Here is a 20,000-nt window from a genome sequence, read left to right as displayed (position 1 = left end):
ACAACATTTCCCATTGAACCCAGCAAACCCGGTCAGTAAAATACGATTGCAGAGTAGTCTTGAACCTCTTCACTACAGTAGAGCGTCTTGAACCTCTTCACTACAGTAGAGCGTCTTGAACCTCTTCACTACAGTAGAGCGTCTTGAACCTCTTCACTACAGTAGAGCGTCTTGAACCTCTTCACTACAGTAGAGCGTCTTGAACCTCTTCACTACAGTAGAGCCGTCTTGAACCTCTTCACTACAGTAGAGCGTCTTGAACCTCTTCACTACAGTATAGTGTCTTGAACCTCTTCACTACAGTAGAGCGTCTTGAACCTCTTCACTACAGTAGAGCGTCTTGAACCTCTTCACTACAGTAGAGCGTCTTGAACCTCTTCACTACAGTAGAGCGTCTTGAACCTCTTCACTACAGTAGCGCGTCTTGAACCCCTTCACTACAGTATAGTGTCTTGAACCTCGTCTCCTTCACTACAGTATAGTGTCTTGAACCTCTTCACTACAGTATAGTGTCTTGAACCTCTTCACTACAGTATAGTGTCTTGAACCTCTTCACTACAGTATAGTGTCTTGAACCTCTTCACTACAGTATAGTGTCTTGAACCTCTTCACTACAGTATAGTGTCTTGAACCTCTTCACTACAGTATAGTGTCTTGAACCTCTTCACTACAGTATAGTGTCTTGAACCTCTTCACTACAGTATAGTGTCTTGAACCTCTTCACTACAGTATAGTGTCTTGAACCTCTTCACTACAGTATAGTGTCTTGAACCTCGTCTCCTTCACTACAGTATAGTGTCTTGAACCTCTTCACTACAGTATAGTGTCTTGAACCTCTTCACTACAGTATAGTGTCTTGAACCTCGCTCCTTCACTACAGTATAGTGTCTTGAACCTCTTCACTACAGTATAGTGTCTTGAACCTCTTCACTACAGTATAGTGTCTTGAACCTCTTCACTACAGTATAGTGTCTTGAACCTCATCTCCTTCACTACAGTATAGTGTCTTGAACCTCTTCTCCTTCACTACAGTATAGTGTCTTGAACCTCGTCTCCTTCACTACAGTATAGTGTCTTGAACCTCTTCACTACAGTATAGCGTCTTGAACCTCTTCACTACAGTAGAGCGTCTTGAACCTCTTCACTACAGTAGAGCGTCTTGAACCTCTTCACTACAGTAGCGCGTCTTGAACCTCTTCACTACAGTATAGCGTCTTGAACCCCTTCACTACAGTATAGTGTCTTGAACCTCGTCTCCTTCACTACAGTATAGTGTCTTGAACCCCTTCACTACAGTATAGTGTCTTGAACCTCTTCACTACAGTATAGTGTCTTGAACCTCGTCTCCTTCACTACAGTATAGTGTCTTGAACCTCTTCACTACAGTATAGTGTCTTGAACCTCTTCACTACAGTATAGTGTCTTGAACCTCGTCTCCTTCACTACAGTATAGTGTCTTGAACCTCTTCACTACAGTATAGTGTCTTGAACCTCTTCACTACAGTATAGTGTCTTGAACCTCTTCACTACAGTATAGTGTCTTGAACCTCTTCACTACAGTATAGCCTTGAACCTCTTCACTACAGTATAGTGTCTTGAACCTCTTCACTACAGTATAGTGTCTTGAACCTCTTCACTACAGTATAGTGTCTTGAACCTCGTCTCCATCACCACAGTAACAGTCTTCATTCTAACACAGTCTTACGTAACAAGAGCTTCTCACCATATTCTACTTTCACACCCTGTCCTGTCTGTCACATCTCATTGGCTGTTCTCACTTCCCTGTTTAAAAAGGAGATCTGAAATCAGAGCTGTAGCAGCTGCAAGGTGATTGATTTACAAACATTTATTGAGCGAGAGACACTAGTGTTTAAGTCTCTTACAGGCATTGGGGGAGGGGGGCATGTTTTGGACGGGGGGCTATTTGTCTCCTCGCCAATAGCGGACAAGGTCGTTATTTATTGATCTGTTTGTCAGCAGAGTAGGCTACCCGGTAATTTGTGGTATTAAAAACAACATTATTGTACTGACTCTCTCTCTGACATTACGGACAGTAGACTCTCTCTGACATTACGGACAGTAGACTCTCGGACATTACGGACAGTAGACTCTCGGACATTACGGACAGTAGACTCTCGGACATTACGGACAGTAGACTCTCGACATTACGGACAGTAGACTCTCGGACATTACGGACAGTAGACTCTCGGACATTACGGACAGTAGACTCTCGACATTACGGACAGTAGACTCTCGGACATTACGGACAGTAGACTCTCGGACATTACGGACAGTAGACACATTACGGACAGTAGACTCTCGGACATTACGGACAGTAGACTCTCGGACATTACGGACAGTAGACTCTCGGACATTACGGACAGTAGACTCTCGGACATTACGGACAGTAGACTCTCGGACATTACGGACAGTAGACTCTCGGACATTACGGACAGTAGACTCTCGGACATTACGGACAGTAGACTCTCGGACATTACGGACAGTAGACTCTCGGACATTACGGACAGTAGACTCTCGGACATTACGGACAGTAGACTCTCGACATTACGGACAGTAGACTCGACATTACGGACAGTAGACTCTCGGACATTACGGACAGTAGACTCTCGACATTACGGACAGTAGACTCTCGGACATTACGGACAGTAGACTCTCGGACATTACGGACAGTAGACTCGACATTACGGACAGTAGACTCTCGGACATTACGGACAATAGACTCTCGGACATTACGGACAGTAGACTCTCGGACATTACGGACAGTAGACTCTCGGACATTACGGACAATAGACTCTCGGACATTAAGGACAGTAGACTCTCTCTGTGTGTGGTGTGTGTGTGTGTGTACTGCGGTCAGGTCTCTACTGTATGTAATACCCACCAGACTGCCACTGAGAGTGTAGAGCCACTGAACAGTGTCATTGTGGTCGATCACACCGTTCATCCCATCTACAAACAGCATGATCTGACTGAGGGCTGAAACACAAAGATCAGATTAGAGCTGCAACATAAATACACTAAAGCCCTGACGCCCTGACGTCAGCGTCCTCAGTACCACGATATTAAAGCCCTGACGTTCAGCGTCCTCAGTACCACGATACTAAAGCCCTGACGTTCAGCGTCCTCAGTACCACGATATTAAAGCCCTGACGTTCAGCATCCTCAGTATCACAATACTAAAGCCCTAATATTCAGCATCCTCAGTATCACAATACTAAAGCCCTAATATTCAGCATCCTCAGTATCACAATACTAAACCCCTAACGTTCAGTGTCCTCAGTATCGCGATACTAAAGCCCTAACGCTCAGTGTCCTCAGTATCGCGATACTAAAGCCCTAACGTTCAGCATCCTCAGTATCACAATACTAAAGCCCTAACGTTCAGCATCCTCAGTATCACGATACGAAAGCCCTGACTTTCAGCGTCCTCAGTATCACGATACTAAAGCCCTAACGTTCAGTGTCCTCAGTATCGCGATACTAAAGCCCTAACGTTCAGCATCCTCAGTATCACAATACTACATTTACATTTAAGTCATTTAGCAGACGCTCTTATACAGAGCGACTTACAAATTGGTGCATTCACCTTATGACATCCAGTAGAATAGTCACTTTACAATAGTGCATCTAAATCTTAAAGGGGGGTGAGAAGGCCCTAACGTTCAGTATCACGATACGAAAGCCCTGACGTTCAGTATCACGATACTAAAGCCCTAACATTCAGCATCCTCAGTGTCACGATACTAAAGCCCTGACGTTCAGCGTCCTCAGTATCACGATACTAAAGCCCTGACGTTCAGTATCACGATACTAAAGCCCTAACATTCAGCATCCTCAGTGTCACGATACTAAAGCCCTAACATTCAGCATCCTCAGTGTCACGATACTAAAGCCCTAACGTTCAGTGTCCTCAGTATCATGATACTAAAGTCCTAACGTTCAGCGTCCTCCGTATCACGATACTAAAGCCCTGACGTTCAGTATCACGATACTAAAGCCCTAACATTCAGCATCCTCAGTGTCACGATACTAAAGCCCTAACGTTCAGTGTCCTCAGTATCATGATACTAAAGCCCTAACGTTCAGCGTCCTCCGTATCACGATACTAAAGCCCTAACGCTCAGCGTCCTCAGTACCACGATACTAAAGCCCTAACGTTCAGCGTCCTCAGTATCACGATACTAAAGCCCTAACGTTCAGCATCCTCAGTATCATGATACTAAAGCCCTAACGTGATACTAAAGCCCTGACGTTCAGTATCACGATACTAAAGCCCTGACGTTCAGTATCACGATACTAAAGCCCTGACGCTCAGTATCACGATACTAAAGCCCTGACGTTCAGTATCACGATACTAAAGCCCTGACGTTCAGTATCACGATACTAAAGCCCTGACGTTCAGTATCACGATACTAAAGCCCTGACGTTCAGTATCACGATACTAAAGCCCTGACGTTCAGTATCACGATACTAAAGCCCTGACGTTCAGTATCACGATACTAAAGCCCTGACGCTCAGTATCACGATACTAAAGCCCTAACGCTCAGTATCACGATACTAAAGCCCTAACGCTCAGTATCACGATACTAAAGCCCTAACGTTCAGTATCCTCAGTATCACGATACTAAAGCCCTAACGTTCAGTGTCCTCAGTATCACGACACTAAAGCCCTAACGTTCAGTATCCTCAGTATAACGATACTAAAGCCCTAACGTTCAGCATCCTCAGTATCACGATACTAAAGCCCTGACGTTCAGTATCACGATACTAAAGCCCTAACGTTCAGTGTCCTCAGTATCACGATACTAAAGCCCTAACGTTCAGTATCATCAGTATCACGATACTAAAGCCCTAACGTTCAGCGTCCTCAGTATCACGATACTAAAGCCCTGACGTTCAGTATCACGATACTAAAGCCCTGACGTTCAGTATCACGATACTAAAGCCCTGACGTTCAGTATCACGATACTAAAGCCCTGACGTTCAGTATCACAATACTAAAGGCCTGATGTTAAGCGTCCTCAGTATCACAATACTAAAGGCCTGATGTTAAGCGTCCTCAGTATCACAATACTAAAGTCCCAACGTTCAGTATCATCAGTATCTTTGTTCTGATCGGTAACAGTAATAATTGTAAAAGTATCGAGGTATTTATTTACTGTGTAACATTCATTGCAAACTTGTTCTGAAATATGTACGTCGGAGAAAACTATTAAAGTGATATATAAGGTAAGTGAGTCTGTTAGATGAGTGGGGCAGGCAGGTAGTCTAGTGGTTAGAGCGTTGGACTAGTAACCAGCAGGTAGCCTAGTGGTTAGAGCGTTGGACTAGTAACCAGCAGGTAGCCTAGTGGTTAGAGCGTTGGACTAGTAACCAGCAGGTAGCCTAGTGGTTAGAGCGTTGGACTAGTAACCAGCAGGTAGCCTAGTGGTTAGAGTGTTGGGCTAGTAACCAGCAGGTAGCCTAGTGGTTAGAGTGTTGGACTAGTAACCAGCAGGTAGCCTAGTGGTTAGAGTGTTGGACTAGTAACCAGCAGGTAGCCTAGTGGTTAGAGTGTTGGACTAGTAACCAGCAGGTAGCCTAGTGGTTAGAGTGTTGGACTAGTAACCAGCAGGTAGTCTAGTGGTTAGAGTGTTGGACTAGTAACCAGCAGGTAGCCTAGTGGTTAGAGTGTTGGACTAGTAACCAGCAGGTAGCCTAGTGGTTAGAGTGTTGGACTAGTAACCAGCAGGTAGCCTAGTGGTTAGAGTGTTGGGTCAGTAACCAGCAGGTAGCCTAGTGGTTAGAGTGTTGGACTAGTAACCAGCAGGTAGCCTAGTGGTTAGAGTGTTGGACTAGTAACCAGCAGTTAGCCTAGTGGTTAGAGTGTTGGGTCAGTAACCAGCAGGTAGCCTAGTGGTTAGAGTGTTGGACTAGTAACCAGCAGGTAGCCTAGTGGTTAGAGTGTTGGACTAGTAACCAGCAGGTAGCCTAGTGGTTAGAGTGTTGGACTAGTAACCAGCAGGTAGCCTAGTGGTTAGAGCGTTGGACTAGGGTCAGCAACCAGCAGGTAGCCTAGTGGTTAGAGCATTGGTTCAGTAACCAGCAGGTAGCCTAGTGGTTAGAGTATTGGACTAGTAACCAGCAGGTAGCCTAGTGGTTAGAGTGTTGGACTAGTAACCAGCAGGTAGTCTAGTGGTTAGAGCGTTGGGTCAGTAACCAGCAGGTAGCCTAGTGGTTAGAGCGTTGGACTAGTAACCAGCAGGTAGCCTAGTGGTTAGAGTATTGGACTAGTAACCAGCAGGTAGCCTAGTGGTTAGAGCGTTGGACTAGTAACCAGCAGGTAGCCTAGTGGTTAGAGCGTTGGACTAGTAACCAGCAGGTAGCCTAGTGGTTAGAGCGTTGGTTCAGTAACCAGCAGGTAGCCTAGTGGTTAGAGTGTTGGACTAGTAACCAGCAGGTAGCCTAGTGGTTAGAGTGTTGGACTAGTAACCAGCAGGTAGCCTAGTGGTTAGAGTGTTGGGTCAGTAACCAGCAGGTAGCCTAGTGGTTAGAGTGTTGGACTAGTAACCAGCAGGTAGCCTAGTGGTTAGAGTGTTGGACTAGTAACCAGCAGGTAGCCTAGTGGTTAGAGTGTTGGACTAGTAACCAGCAGGTAGCCTAGTGGTTAGAGTGTTGGGTCAGTAACCAGCAGGTAGCCTAGTGGTTAGAGTGTTGGACTAGTAACCAGCAGGTAGCCTAGTGGTTAGAGCGTTGGGTCAGTAACCAGCAGATAGTCTAGTGGTGAGAGTGTTGGACTAGTAACCAGCAGGTAGCCTAGTGGTTAGAGTGTTGGACTAGTAACCAGCAGGTAGCCTAGTGGTTAGAGTGTTGGACTAGTAACCAGCAGGTAGTCTAGTGGTTAGAGTGTTGGACTAGTAACCAGCAGGTAGTCTAGTGGTTAGAGCGTTGGGTCAGTAACCAGCAGGTAGCCTAGTGGTTAGAGTGTTGGACTAGTAACCAGCAGGTAGCCTAGTGGTTAGAGTGTTGGGCTCGTAACCAGCAGGTAGCCTAGTGGTTAGAGTGTTGGACTAGTAACCAGCAGGTAGCCTAGTGGTTAGAGTGTTGGGTCAGTAACCAGCAGGTAGCCTAGTGGTTAGAGTGTTGGACTAGTAACCAGCAGGTAGCCTAGTGGTTAGAGTGTTGGGTCAGTAACCAGCAGGTAGCCTAGTGGTTAGAGTGTTGGACTAGTAACCAGCAGGTAGCCTAGTGGTTAGAGTGTTGGACTAGTAACCAGCAGGTAGTCTAGTGGTTAGAGCGTTGGGTCAGTAACCAGCAGGTAGCCTAGTGGTTAGAGCGTTGGGTCAGTAACCAGCAGGTAGCCTAGTGGTTAGAGTGTTGGACTAGTAACCAGCAGGTAGTCTAGTGGTTAGAGCGTTGGGTCAGTAACCAGCAGGTAGCCTAGTGGTTAGAGCGTTGGACTAGTAACCAGCAGGTAGCCTAGTGGTTAGAGCGTTGGACTAGTAACCAGCAGGTAGCCTAGTGGTTAGAGCGTTGGTTCAGTAACCAGCAGGTAGCCTAGTGGTTAGAGTGTTGGACTAGTAACCAGCAGGTAGCCTAGTGGTTAGAGTGTTGGACTAGTAACCAGCAGGTAGTCTAGTGGTTAGAGCGTTGGGTCAGTAACCAGCAGGTAGTCTAGTGGTTAGAGTGTTGGACTAGTAACCAGCAGGTAGTCTAGTGGTTAGAGCGTTGGGTCAGTAACCAGCAGGTAGCCTAGTGGTTAGAGCGTTGGACTAGTAACCAGCAGGTAGCCTAGTGGTTAGAGCGTTGGACTAGTAACCAGCAGGTAGCCTAGTGGTTAGAGCGTTGGGTCAGTAATCAGCAGGTAGTCTAGTGGTTAGAGCGTTGGACTAGTAACCAGCAGGTAGCCTAGTGGTTAGAGTGTTGGACTAGTAAACAGCAGGTAGCCTAGTGGTTAGAGTGTTGGACTAGTAACCAGCAGGTAGCCTAGTGGTTAGAGCATTAGGTCAGTAACCAGCAGGTAGCCTAGTGGTTAGAGTGTTGGACTAGTAACCAGCAGGTAGCCTAGTGGTTAGAGTGTTGGACTAGTAACCAGCAGGTAGCCTAGTGGTTAGAGTGTTGGACTAGTAACCAGCAGGTAGTCTAGTGGTTAGAGTGTTGGACTAGTAACCAGCAGGTAGTCTAGTGGTTAGAGTGTTGGACTAGTAACCAGCAGGTAGCCTAGTGGTTAGAGTGTTGGACTAGTAACCAGCAGGTAGCCTAGTGGTTAGAGTGTTGGACTAGTAACCAGCAGGTAGCCTAGTGGTTAGAGTGTTGGACTAGTAACCAGCAGGTAGTCTAGTGGTTAGAGTGTTGGACTAGTAACCAGCAGGTAGCCTAGTGGTTAGAGTGTTGGACTAGTAACCAGCAGGTAGTCTAGTGGTTAGAGTGTTGGACTAGTAACCAGCAGGTAGTCTAGTGGTTAGAGTGTTGGACTAGTAACCAGCAGGTAGCCTAGTGGTTAGAGTGTTGGACTAGTAACCAGCAGGTAGCCTAGTGGTTAGAGTGTTGGACTAGTAACCAGCAGGTAGCCTAGTGGTTAGAGTGTTGGACTAGTAACCAGCAGGTAGTCTAGTGGTTAGAGTGTTGGACTAGTAACCAGCAGGTAGTCTAGTGGTTAGAGTGTTGGACTAGTAACCAGCAGGTAGCCTAGTGGTTAGAGCGTTGGGTCAGTAACCAGCAGGTAGCCTAGTGGTTAGAGTGTTGGACTAGTAACCAGCAGGTAGTCTAGTGGTTAGAGCGTTGGGCCAGTAACCAGCAGGTAGCCTAGTGGTTAGAGCGTTGGACTAGTAACCAGCAGGTAGCCTAGTGGTTAGAGCGTTGGGTTAGTAACCAGCAGGTAGCCTAGTGGTTAGAGCGTTGGTTCAGTAACCAGCAGGTAGCCTAGTGGTTAGAGTGTTGGACTAGTAACCAGCAGGTAGCCTAGTGGTTAGAGTGTTGGACTAGTAACCAGCAGGTAGTCTAGTGGTTAGAGCGTTGGGTCAGTAACCAGCAGGTAGTCTAGTGGTTAGAGTGTTGGACTAGTAACCAGCAGGTAGTCTAGTGGTTAGAGCGTTGGGTCAGTAACCAGCAGGTAGCCTAGTGGTTAGAGCGTTGGACTAGTAACCAGCAGGTAGCCTAGTGGTTAGAGCGTTGGACTAGTAACCAGCAGGTAGCCTAGTGGTTAGAGCGTTGGTTCAGTAACCAGCAGGTAGCCTAGTGGTTAGAGTGTTGGACTAGTAACCAGCAGGTAGCCTAGTGGTTAGAGTGTTGGACTAGTAACCAGCAGGTAGCCTAGTGGTTAGAGTGTTGGACTAGTAACCAGCAGGTAGTCTAGTGGTTAGTGTGTTGGACTAGTAACCAGCAGGTAGCCTAGTGGTTAGAGTGTTGGACTAGTAAACAGCAGGTAGCCTAGTGGTTAGAGTGTTGGACTAGTAACCAGCAGGTAGCCTAGTGGTTAGAGCGTTGGGTCAGTAACCAGCAGGTAGCCTAGTGGTTAGAGTGTTGGACTAGTAACCAGCAGGTAGCCTAGTGGTTAGAGTGTTGGACTAGTAACCAGCAGGTAGTCTAGTGGTTAGAGCGTTGGGTCAGTAACCAGCAGGTAGCCTAGTGGTTAGAGCGTTGGACTAGTAACCAGCAGGTAGCCTAGTGGTTAGAGCGTTGGGTCAGTAACCAGCAGGTAGCCTAGTGGTTAGAGCGTTGGACTAGTAACCAGCAGGTAGCCTAGTGGTTAGAGCGTTGGACTAGTAACCAGCAGGTAGCCTAGTGGTTAGAGCGTTGGGTCAGTAACCAGCAGGTAGTCTAGTGGTTAGTGTGTTGGACTAGTAACCAGCAGGTAGCCTAGTGGTTAGAGTGTTGGACTAGTAAACAGCAGGTAGCCTAGTGGTTAGAGTGTTGGACTAGTAACCAGCAGGTAGCCTAGTGGTTAGAGCGTTGGGTCAGTAACCAGCAGGTAGCCTAGTGGTTAGAGTGTTGGACTAGTAACCAGCAGGTAGCCTAGTGGTTAGAGTGTTGGACTAGTAACCAGCAGGTAGCCTAGTGGTTAGAGCGTTGGGTCAGTAACCAGCAGGTAGCCTAGTGGTTAGAGCGTTGGACTAGTAACCAGCAGGTAGCCTAGTGGTTAGAGCGTTGGACTAGTAACCAGCAGGTAGTCTAGTGGTTAGAGTGTTGGACTAGTAACCAGCAGGTAGCCTAGTGGTTAGAGCGTTGGGTCAGTAACCAGCAGATAGTCTAGTGGTGAGAGTGTTGGACTAGTAACCAGCAGGTAGCCTAGTGGTTAGAGTGTTGGACTAGTAACCAGCAGGTAGCCTAGTGGTTAGAGTGTTGGACTAGTAACCAGCAGGTAGCCTAGTGGTTAGAGTGTTGGGTCAGTAACCAGCAGGTAGTCTAGTGGTTAGAGTGTTGGACTAGTAACCAGCAGGTAGCCTAGTGGTTAGAGTGTTGGACTAGTAACCAGCAGGTAGTCTAGTGGTTAGAGCGTTGGGTCAGTAACCAGCAGGTAGCCTAGTGGTTAGAGCGTTGGGTCAGTAACCAGCAGGTAGCTTAGTGGTTAGAGTGTTGGACTAGTAACCAGCATGTAGCCTAGTGGTTAGAGTGTTGGTTCAGTAACCAGCAGGTAGCCTAGTGGTTAGAGTGTTGGACTAGTAACCAGCAGTTAGCCTAGTGGTTAGAGTGTTGGGTCAGTAACCAGCAGGTAGCCTAGTGGTTAGAGTGTTGGACTAGTAACCAGCAGGTAGCCTAGTGGTTAGAGTGTTGGGCCAGTAACCAGCAGGTAGCCTAGTGGTTAGAGTGTTGGGTCAGTAACCAGCAGGTAGCCTAGTGGTTAGAGTGTTGGACTAGTAACCAGCAGGTAGCCTAGTGGTTAGAGTGTTGGACTAGTAACCAGCAGGTAGCCTAGTGGTTAGAGTGTTGGACTAGTAACCAGCAGGTAGCCTAGTGGTTAGAGTGTTGGACTAGTAACCAGCAGGTAGCCTAGTGGTTAGAGTGTTGGGTCAGTAACCAGCAGGTAGCCTAGTGGTTAGAGCGTTGGGTCAGTAACCAGCAGGTAGCCTAGTGGTTAGAGTGTTGGACTAGTAACCAGCATGTAGCCTAGTGGTTAGAGTGTTGGTTCAGTAACCAGCAGGTAGCCTAGTGGTTAGAGTGTTGGACTAGTAACCAGCAGGTAGCCTAGTGGTTAGAGTGTTGGGTCAGTAACCAGCAGGTAGCCTAGTGGTTAGAGTGTTGGACTAGTAACCAGCAGGTAGCCTAGTGGTTAGAGTGTTGGGCCAGTAACCAGCAGGTAGCCTAGTGGTTAGAGTGTTGGGTCAGTAACCAGCAGGTAGCCTAGTGGTTAGAGTGTTGGACTAGTAACCAGCAGGTAGCCTAGTGGTTAGAGTGTTGGACTAGTAACCAGCAGGTAGCCTAGTGTTTAGAGTGTTGGGCCACTTGTAACCAAAAGGTCGCTAGATCGAATCCCTGAGCTGACAAGGTAAAAATCTGTCGTTCTGCCCCCCGAACAAGGCAGTTAACCCACTGTTCCCCCGAACAAGGCAGTTAACCCACTGTTCCCCCGAACAAGGCAGTTAACCCACTGTTCCCCCGAACAAGGCAGTTAACCCACTGTTCCCCCGAACAAGGCAGTTAACCCACTGTTCCCCCGAACAAGGCAGTTAACCCACTGTTCCCCCGAACAAGGCAGTTAACCCACTGTTCCCCCGAACAAGGCAGTTAACCCACTGTTCCCCAAGGCAGTTAACCCACTGTTCCCCAAGGCAGTTAACCCACTGTTCCCAAGGCAGTTAACCCACTGTTCCCCAAGGCAGTTAACCCACTGTTCCCCAAGGCAGTTAACCCACTGTTCCCCAAGGCAGTTAACCCACTGTTCCCCAAGGCAGTTAACCCACTGTTCCCCAAGGCAGTTAACCCACTGTTCCCCAAGGCAGTTAACCCACTGTTCCCCAAGGCAGTTAACCCACTGTTCCCCAAGGCAGTTAACCCACTGTTCCCTGAACAAGGCAGTTAACCCACTGTTCCCCTGAACAAGGCAGTTAACCCACTGTTCCCTGAACAAGGCAGTTAACCCCACTGTTCCCCTGAACAAGGCAGTTAACCCCACTGTTCCCCTGAACAAGGCAGTTAACCCACTGTTCCCCAAGGCAGTTAACCCCACTGTTCCCCAAGGCAGTTAACCCCACTGTTCCCAAGGCAGTTAACCCCACTGTTCCCCTGAACAAGGCAGTTAACCCCACTGTTCCCCTGAACAAGGCAGTTAACCCCACTGTTCCCCTGAACAAGGCAGTTAACCCCACTGTTCCCCTGAACAAGGCAGTTAACCCACTGTTCCCTGAACAAGGCAGTTAACCCACTGTTCCCCTGAACAAGGCAGTTAACCCACTGTTCCCTGAACAAGGCAGTTAACCCACTGTTCCCTGAACAAGGCAGTTAACCCACTGTTCCCTGAACAAGGCAGTTAACCAACTGTCCCCTGAACAAGGCAGTTAACCCACTGTTCCCTGAACAAGGCAGTTAACCCACTGTTCCCCTGAACAAGGCAGTTAACCAACTGTCCCCCTGAACAAGGCAGTTAACCCACTGTTCCCTGAACAAGGCAGTTAACCCACTGTTCCCCTGAACAAGGCAGTTAACCCACTGTTCCCCTGAACAAGGCAGTTAACCCACTGTTCCCCTGAACAAGGCAGTTAACCCACTGTCCCCCTGAACAAGGCAGTTAACCCACTGTTCCCTGAACAAGGCAGTTAACCCACTGTTCCCCTGAACAAGGCAGTTAACCCACTGTTCCCTGAACAAGGCAGTTAACCAACTGTTCCCCTGAACAAGGCAGTTAACCCCCTGTTCCTAGACCAGTTAACCCACTGTTCCCCTGAACAAGGCAGTTAACCCCCTGTTCCTAGACCAGTTAACCCACTGTTCCCCTGAACAAGGCAGTTAACCCCCTGTTCCTAGACCAGTTAACCAACTGTCCCCCTGAACAAGGCAGTTAACCCACTGTTCCTAGACCAGTCAACCCACTGTTCCCCTGAACAAGGCAGTTAACCCCACTGTTCCCTGAACAAGGCAGTTAACCCCATTGTTCCCCTGAACAAGGCAGTTAACCCCACTGTTCCCCGGTAGGCCGTCATTGTAAATAAGAATCTGTTCTTAACTGACTTGCCTTGTTAAATAAAAAGGTTAAATTCAAATGATTGTTGAGATGGTCTCTCTCACCTCGGAGAATGTAGTTCTGATAGTTGTGGTCTGCCTCCGTTCCAACCTTGATGAAACATGTCAAGCCTTCTGAATTCACGAACTCTGGCACCAGGTCTTTATCGTCCTACAACACACCACCACCACACAGCAGATTGTTAACAGAGAGGTTACCATAGAAACCCTGCAACCGAGGACAGATGATTCTTTAGGTCTTTATCGTCCTCCAACCTGAAGGTCTCACCAACAAACTAGCAACATTGTATCAACTATTAACTAAAAATGGCTCCAACCTGAAGGTCTCACCAGCAACATTGTATCAACTATTAACTAAAAATGACTCCAACCTGAAGGTCTCACCAACAAACTAGCAACATTGTATCAACTATGAACTAAAAATGACTCCAACCTGAAGGTCTCACCAACAAACTAGCAACATTGTATCAACTATGAACTAAAAATGACTCCAACCTGAAGGTCTCACCAACAAACTAGCAACATTGTATCAACTATGAACTAAAAATGGCTCCAACCTGAAGGTCTCACCAGCAACATTGTATCAACTATCCTGGTCCTCAGAGTGTCCCTGCCCAGTGAGCTCGGGACAGACACAGCTGGAGACCATTTGATCAAGGTGATAAGAAGCGGTGCTTGACCTTTGGCAGGAGCTCACCGGAGCCGAGTACCGGCACCTCAAACATGTTCTACAGCTGGAGCTCCTGTTCCCTCTGATATAGAATATTAGCTCAAAACTATTTCCTGTCCCTAAATGTAAAAACGGTACCAGCACCCAGAAATGAGTAACCTGTAACCCGGGTAACCTGTTTCAGTCCAAGTCAAGCACTGATAAGAAGTAGTCAGGTAGGTCCCTGTTTGAGGACGTTTCCATTGGACCAGAGCAGGTCACATGTCCCTGTTTGAGGACGTTTCCATTGGACCAGAGCAGGACACATGTCCCTGTTTGAGGACGTTTCCATTGGACCAGAGCAGGTCACATGTCCCTGTTTGAGGACGTTTCCATTGGACCAGAGCAGGTCACATGTCCCTGTTTGAGGACGTTTCCATTGGACCAGAGCAGGTCACATGTCCCTGTTTGAGGACGTTTCCATTGGACCAGAGCAGGACACATGTCCCTGTTTGAGGACATTTCCATTGGACCAGAGCAGGACACATGTCCCTATTTGAGGACGTTTCCATTGGACCAGAGCAGGTCACATGTCCCTGTTTGAGGACGTTTCCATTGGACCAGAGCAGGTCACATGTCCCTGTTTGAGGACGTTTCCATTGGACCAGAGCAGGTCACATGTCCCTGTTTGAGGACGTTTCCATTGGACCAGAGCAGGACACATGTCCCTGTTTGAGGACGTTTCCATTGGACCAGAGCAGGTCACATGTCCCTGTTTGAGGACGTTTCCATTGGACCAGAGCAGGTCACATGTCCCTGTTTGAGGACATTTCCATTGGACCAGAGCAGGACACATGTCCCTGTTTGAGGACATTTCCATTGGACCAGAGCAGGTCACATGTCCCTGTTTGAGGACGTTTCCATTGGACCAGAGCAGGTCACATGTCCCTGTTTGAGGACGTTTCCATTGGACCAGAGCAGGTCACATGTCCCTGTTTGAGGACGTTTCCATTGGACCAGAGCAGGTCACATGTCCCTGTTTGAGGACGTTTCCATTGGACCAGAGCAGGTCACATGTCCCTGTTTGAGGACGTTTCCATTGGACCAGAGCAGGACACATGTCCCTGTTTGAGGACGTTTCCATTGGACCAGAGCAGGACACATGTCCCTGTTTGAGGACATTTCCATTGGACCAGAGCAGGACACATGTCCCTGTTTGAGGACATTTCCATTGGACCAGAGCAGGACACATGTCCCTGTTTGAGGACATTTCCATTGGACCAGAGCAGGACACATGTCCCTGTTTGAGGACATTTCCATTGGAACAGAGCAGGTCACATGTCCCTGTTTGAGGACGTTTCCATTGGACCAGAGCAGGACACATGTCCCTGTTTGAGGACGTTTCCATTGGACCAGAGCAGGTCACATGTCCCTATTTGAGGACATTTCCATTGGAACAGAGCAGGTCACATGTCCCTGTTTGAGGACGTTTCCATTGGACCAGAGCAGGACACATGTCCCTGTTTGAGGACGTTTCCATTGGACCAGAGCAGGTCACATGTCCCTATTTGAGGACGTTTCCATTGGACCAGAGCAGGACACATGTCCCTGTTTGAGGATGTTTCCATTGGACCAGAGCAGGTCACATGTCCCTGTTTGAGGACGTTTCCATTGGACCAGAGCAGGTCACATGTCCCTGTTTGAGGACGTTTCCATTGGACCAGAGCAGGTCACATGTCCCTGTTTGAGGACGTTTCCATTGGACCAGAGCAGGTCACATGTCCCTGTTTGAGGACATTTCCATTGGACCAGAGCAGGACACATGTCCTTGTTTTAGGACATTTCCATTGGACCAGAGCAGGACACATGTCCCTGTTTGAGGACGTTTCCATTGGACCAGAGCAGGTCACATGTCCCTGTTTGAGGACATTTCCATTGGACCAGAGCAGGTCACATGTCCCTGTTTGAGGACGTTTCCATTGGACCAGAGCAGGTCACATGTCCCTGTTTGAGGACGTTTCCATTGGACCAGAGCAGGTCACATGTCCCTGTTTGAGGACGTTTCCATTGGACCAGAGCAGGTCACATGTCCCTGTTTGAGGACGTTTCCATTGGACCAGAGCAGGACACATGTCCCTGTTTGAGGACGTTTCCATTGGACCAGAGCAGGACACATGTCCCTGTTTGAGGACATTTCCATTGGACCAGAGCAGGACACATGTCCCTGTTTGAGGACATTTCCATTGGACCAGAGCAGGACACATGTCCCTGTTTGAGGACATTTCCATTGGACCAGAGCAGGACACATGTCCCTGTTTGAGGACATTTCCATTGGACCAGAGCAGGTCACATGTCCCTGTTTGAGGACGTTTCCATTGGACCAGAGCAGGACACATGTCCCTGTTTGAGGACGTTTCCATTGGACCAGAGCAGGTCACATGTCCCTATTTGAGGACATTTCCATTGGAACAGAGCAGGTCACATGTCCCTGTTTGAGGACGTTTCCATTGGACCAGAGCAGGACACATGTCCCTGTTTGAGGACGTTTCCATTGGACCAGAGCAGGTCACATGTCCCTATTTGAGGACGTTTCCATTGGACCAGAGCAGGACACATGTCCCTGTTTGAGGATGTTTCCATTGGACCAGAGCAGGTCACATGTCCCTGTTTGAGGACGTTTCCATTGGACCAGAGCAGGTCACATGTCCCTGTTTGAGGACGTTTCCATTGGACCAGAGCAGGTCACATGTCCCTGTTTGAGGACGTTTCCATTGGACCAGAGCAGGTCACATGTCCCTGTTTGAGGACATTTCCATTGGACCAGAGCAGGACACATGTCCCTGTTTGAGGACATTTCCATTGGACCAGAGCAGGACACATGTCCCTGTTTGAGGACGTTTCCATTGGACCAGAGCAGGTCACATGTCCCTGTTTGAGGACGTTTCCATTGGACCAGAGCAGGTCACATGTCCCTGTTTGAGGACGTTTCCATTGGACCAGAGCAGGTCACATGTCCCTGTTTGAGGACGTTTCCATTGGACCAGAGCAGGTCACATGTCCCTGTTTGAGGACGTTTCCATTGGACCAGAGCAGGTCACATGTCCCTGTTTGAGGACGTTTCCATTGGACCAGAGCAGGTCACATGTCCCTGTTTGAGGACGTTTCCATTGGACCAGAGCAGGTCACATGTCCCTGTTTGAGGACGTTTCCATTGGACCAGAGCAGGTCACATGTCCCTGTTTGAGGACGTTTCCATTGGACCAGAGCAGGTCACATGTCCCTGTTTGAGGACGTTTCCATTGGACCAGAGCAGGTCACATGTCCCTGTTTGAGGACGTTTCCATTGGACCAGAGCAGGTCACATGTCCCTGTTTGAGGACGTTTCCATTGGACCAGAGCAGGTCACATGTCCCTGTTTCTCGCTGCTGAGTGGTTCTGGGAAAGGAGAGACCGCTGGGAAGGATTTTCAACGTTGTGAGGAACTATTGTCATTCTCAACGGATGTAAAACAGTTTTCTTCTCCACACAACCCTATTGGGGACACGCCCTGCACATCTACTTCAATTACCAAGCCTTCATCTCTCAAACGATTACAATGAAGTCTCTGGCATGACTGGTATGTGCTCTACCCCCTCGCTCTCTCTCTCTCCCAGTCTCCCCAGTCTCTCTCTCCCAGTCTCCCCCTCTCTCTCCCAGTCTCCCCCCTCTCTCTCCCAGTCTCCCCCCTCTCTCTCCCAGTCTCCCCCTCTCTCTCCCAGTCTCCCCCTCTCTCTCCCCATCTCTCCATCTCCTCCCCACCCCCTCCTCGCTCTACCCCCCCTCTCTCTCTCTCTCCCAGTCTCCCCCTCGCTCTCTCTCTCCCCATCTCTCCATCTCCTCCCCACCCCCTCCTCGCTCTACCCCCTCTCTCTCTCTCTCCCAGTCCCCCTCTCTCTCCCAGTCCCCCTCTCTCTCCCAGTCCCCCTCTCTCTCTCCTCTCCCAGTATCACCCCCTCGCTCTCTCTCTCTCTCGTCTCCCCCTCGCTCTCTCTCTCTCAGTCTCCCCCTCGCTCTCTCTCTCTCTCTCCCCCTCTCTCTCTCTCTCTCCGTCTCCCCCCCTCGCTCTCTCTCCCAGTCTCCCCTCGCTCTCTCTCTCTCAGTCTCCCCCTCGCTCTCTCTCTCTCCCAGTCTCCCCCTCGCTCTCTCTCTCTCCCAGTCTCCCCCTCGCTCTCTCTCTCTCAGTCTCCCCCGCTCTCTCTCTCTCAGTCTCCCCCTCGCTCTCTCTCTCTCCCCAGTCTCCCCCTCTCTCTCTCCCAGTCTCCCCCTCTCTCTCCCCAGTCTCCCCCTCTCTCTCCCCAGTCCCCCTCTCTCTCTCCGAGTCCCCACCTCGCTCTCTCTCTCTCCCAGTCTCCCCCTCGCAGTCTCCCCCTCGCTCTCTCTCTCTCAGTCTCCCCCTCGCTCTCTCTCTCTCAGTCTCCCCCTCGCTCTCTCTCTCTCTCCCCAGTCTCCCCCTCGCTCTCTCTCTCTCTCTCTCTCGTCTCCCCCTCGCTCTCTCTCTCTCTCTCCCCAGTCTCCCCCTCGCTCTCTCTCTCTCTCCCAGTCTCCCCCTCGCTCTCTCTCTCTCCCAGTCTCCCCCCCCTCGCTCTCTCTCTCTCCCTCTCCCCCTCGCTCTCTCTCTCTCTCCCAGTCTCCCCCTCGCTCTCTCTCTCTCCCAGTCTCCCCCTCGCTCTCTCTCTCTCCCAGTCTCCCCCTCCCTCTCTCTCTCCCCAGTCTCCCCCTCGCTCTCTCTCTCTCCCAGTCTCCCCCTCGCTCTCTCTCCCAGTCTCCCTCCGCGCTCTCTCTCTCTCTCTCCCAGTCTCCCCCTCGCTCGCTCTCTCTCTCCCCAGTCTCCCCCTCGCTCTCTCTCTCTCTCCCAGTCTCCCCTCGCTCTCTCTCTCCCCAGTCTCCCCTCTCTCCATCTCCCCCTCGCTCTCTCTCTCTCCCCAGTCTCCCCCGCTCGCTCTCTCTCTCTCCCCAGTCTCCCCCTCGCTCTCTCTCTCTCTCCCAGTCTCCCCCTATCTCCCCCTCGCTCTCTCTCTCTCTCTCTCCCAGTCTCCCCCTCGCTCTCTCTCTCCCAGTCTCCCCCTCGCTCTCTCTCCCAGTCTCCCTCCGCGCTCGCTCTCTCTCTCTCCCCAGTCTCCCCCTCGCGCTCTCTCTCTCTCTCTCTCCCAGTCTCCTCTCTCTCTCTCTCAGTCTCCCCCTTCGCTCTCTCTCCCAGTCTCCCCCTTCGCTCTCTCTCTCCCAGTCTCCCCCGCTCTCACTCTCTCCCAGTCTCCCCCTTCGCTATCTCTCTCTCCCAGTCTCCCCCCGCTCTCTCTCTCCCCAGTCTCCCCCCGCTCTCTCTCTCTCCCAGTCTCCCCCTCGCTCGCTCTCTCTCCCAGTCTCCCCGCGCTCGCTCTCTCTCCCAGTCTCCCCCTCGCTCGCTCTCTCCCAGTCTCCCCCTCGCGCTCGCTCTCTCTCCCAGTCTCCCCCTCGCTCGCTCTCTCTCCCAGTCTCCCCCTCGCGCTCGCTCTCTCTCCCAGTCTCCCCCTCGCTCTCTCTCTCTCCCAGTCTCCCCCGCGCTCGCTCTCTCTCCCAGTCTCCCCGCGCTCGCTCTCTCTCCCAGTCTCCCCGCGCTCGCTCTCTCCCCAGTCTCCCCCCGCGCTCGCTCTCTCTCCCCAGTCTCCCTCCGCGCTCGCTCTCTCTCTCTCTCCCAGTCTCCCTCCGCGCTCGCTCTCTCTCTCTCTCCCAGTCTCCCTCCGCGCTCGCTCTCTCTCTCTCTCCCAGTCTCCCCCCTCGCTCGCTCTCTCTCTCTCCCAGTCTCCCCCTCGCTCTCTCTCTCTCCCAGTCTCCCCCGCGCTCGCTCTCTCTCCCAGTCTCCCCGCGCTCGCTCTCTCTCCCAGTCTCCCCCGCGCTCGCTCTCTCTCCCAGTCTCCCCGCGCTCTCTCTCTCTCCCAGTCTCCCCCCGCGCTCTCTCTCTCCCAGTCTCCCCCGCGCTCGCTCTCTCTCCCAGTCTCCCCCGCTCGCTCTCTCTCTCCCAGTCTCCCTCCGCGCTCTCTCTCTCTCCCAGTCTCCCTCCGCGCTCGCTCTCTCTCTCTCCCCAGTCTCCCTCCGCGCTCGCTCTCTCTCTCTCTCCCAGTCTCCCCCTCGCGCTCGCTCTCTCTCTCTCCCCAGTCTC

At 50.4% G+C, this 20,000-nt stretch overlaps 1 protein-coding gene and 1 long non-coding RNA gene across 3 annotated transcripts in view; both read right to left on the bottom strand.

Annotated features, from left to right (window-relative positions):
• The window catches only part of LOC127925080 (FH1/FH2 domain-containing protein 3-like), a 67,184-nt gene that overhangs the window by 10,686 nt on the left and 36,498 nt on the right, over positions 1-20,000 (bottom strand). The window contains exons 3-4 of the mRNA XM_052509861.1: positions 13,222-13,327; positions 2,903-2,997 (exon numbers count right to left, since the gene is read on the bottom strand). Coding sequence (XP_052365821.1) covers positions 2,903-2,983 — 81 coding nt within the window. The 5' untranslated portion in view covers positions 2,984-2,997; positions 13,222-13,327. The remainder of the gene's footprint in view (positions 1-2,902; positions 2,998-13,221; positions 13,328-20,000) is intronic.
• LOC127925078 (uncharacterized) lies at positions 68-1,168 on the bottom strand. 2 transcript variants are annotated; one of them, XR_008119668.1, is made up of 3 exons: positions 1,110-1,168; positions 291-402; positions 68-205 (listed from the first exon to the last, which is right to left on the bottom strand). It is a non-coding gene; the product is annotated as an uncharacterized LOC127925078 (long non-coding RNA). The 2 variants fall into 2 exon arrangements; XR_008119669.1 differs by having other exon boundaries at positions 1,138-1,168.

The sequence above is a fragment of the Oncorhynchus keta genome, unplaced genomic scaffold (genome assembly GCF_023373465.1).
Source record: "Oncorhynchus keta strain PuntledgeMale-10-30-2019 unplaced genomic scaffold, Oket_V2 Un_contig_5024_pilon_pilon, whole genome shotgun sequence".
Lineage (NCBI taxonomy): Eukaryota > Metazoa > Chordata > Actinopteri > Salmoniformes > Salmonidae > Oncorhynchus > Oncorhynchus keta.
The sequence above is the reverse complement of the archived record's forward strand: the minus strand, read 5'-3'. Positions and strand labels throughout refer to the sequence as shown.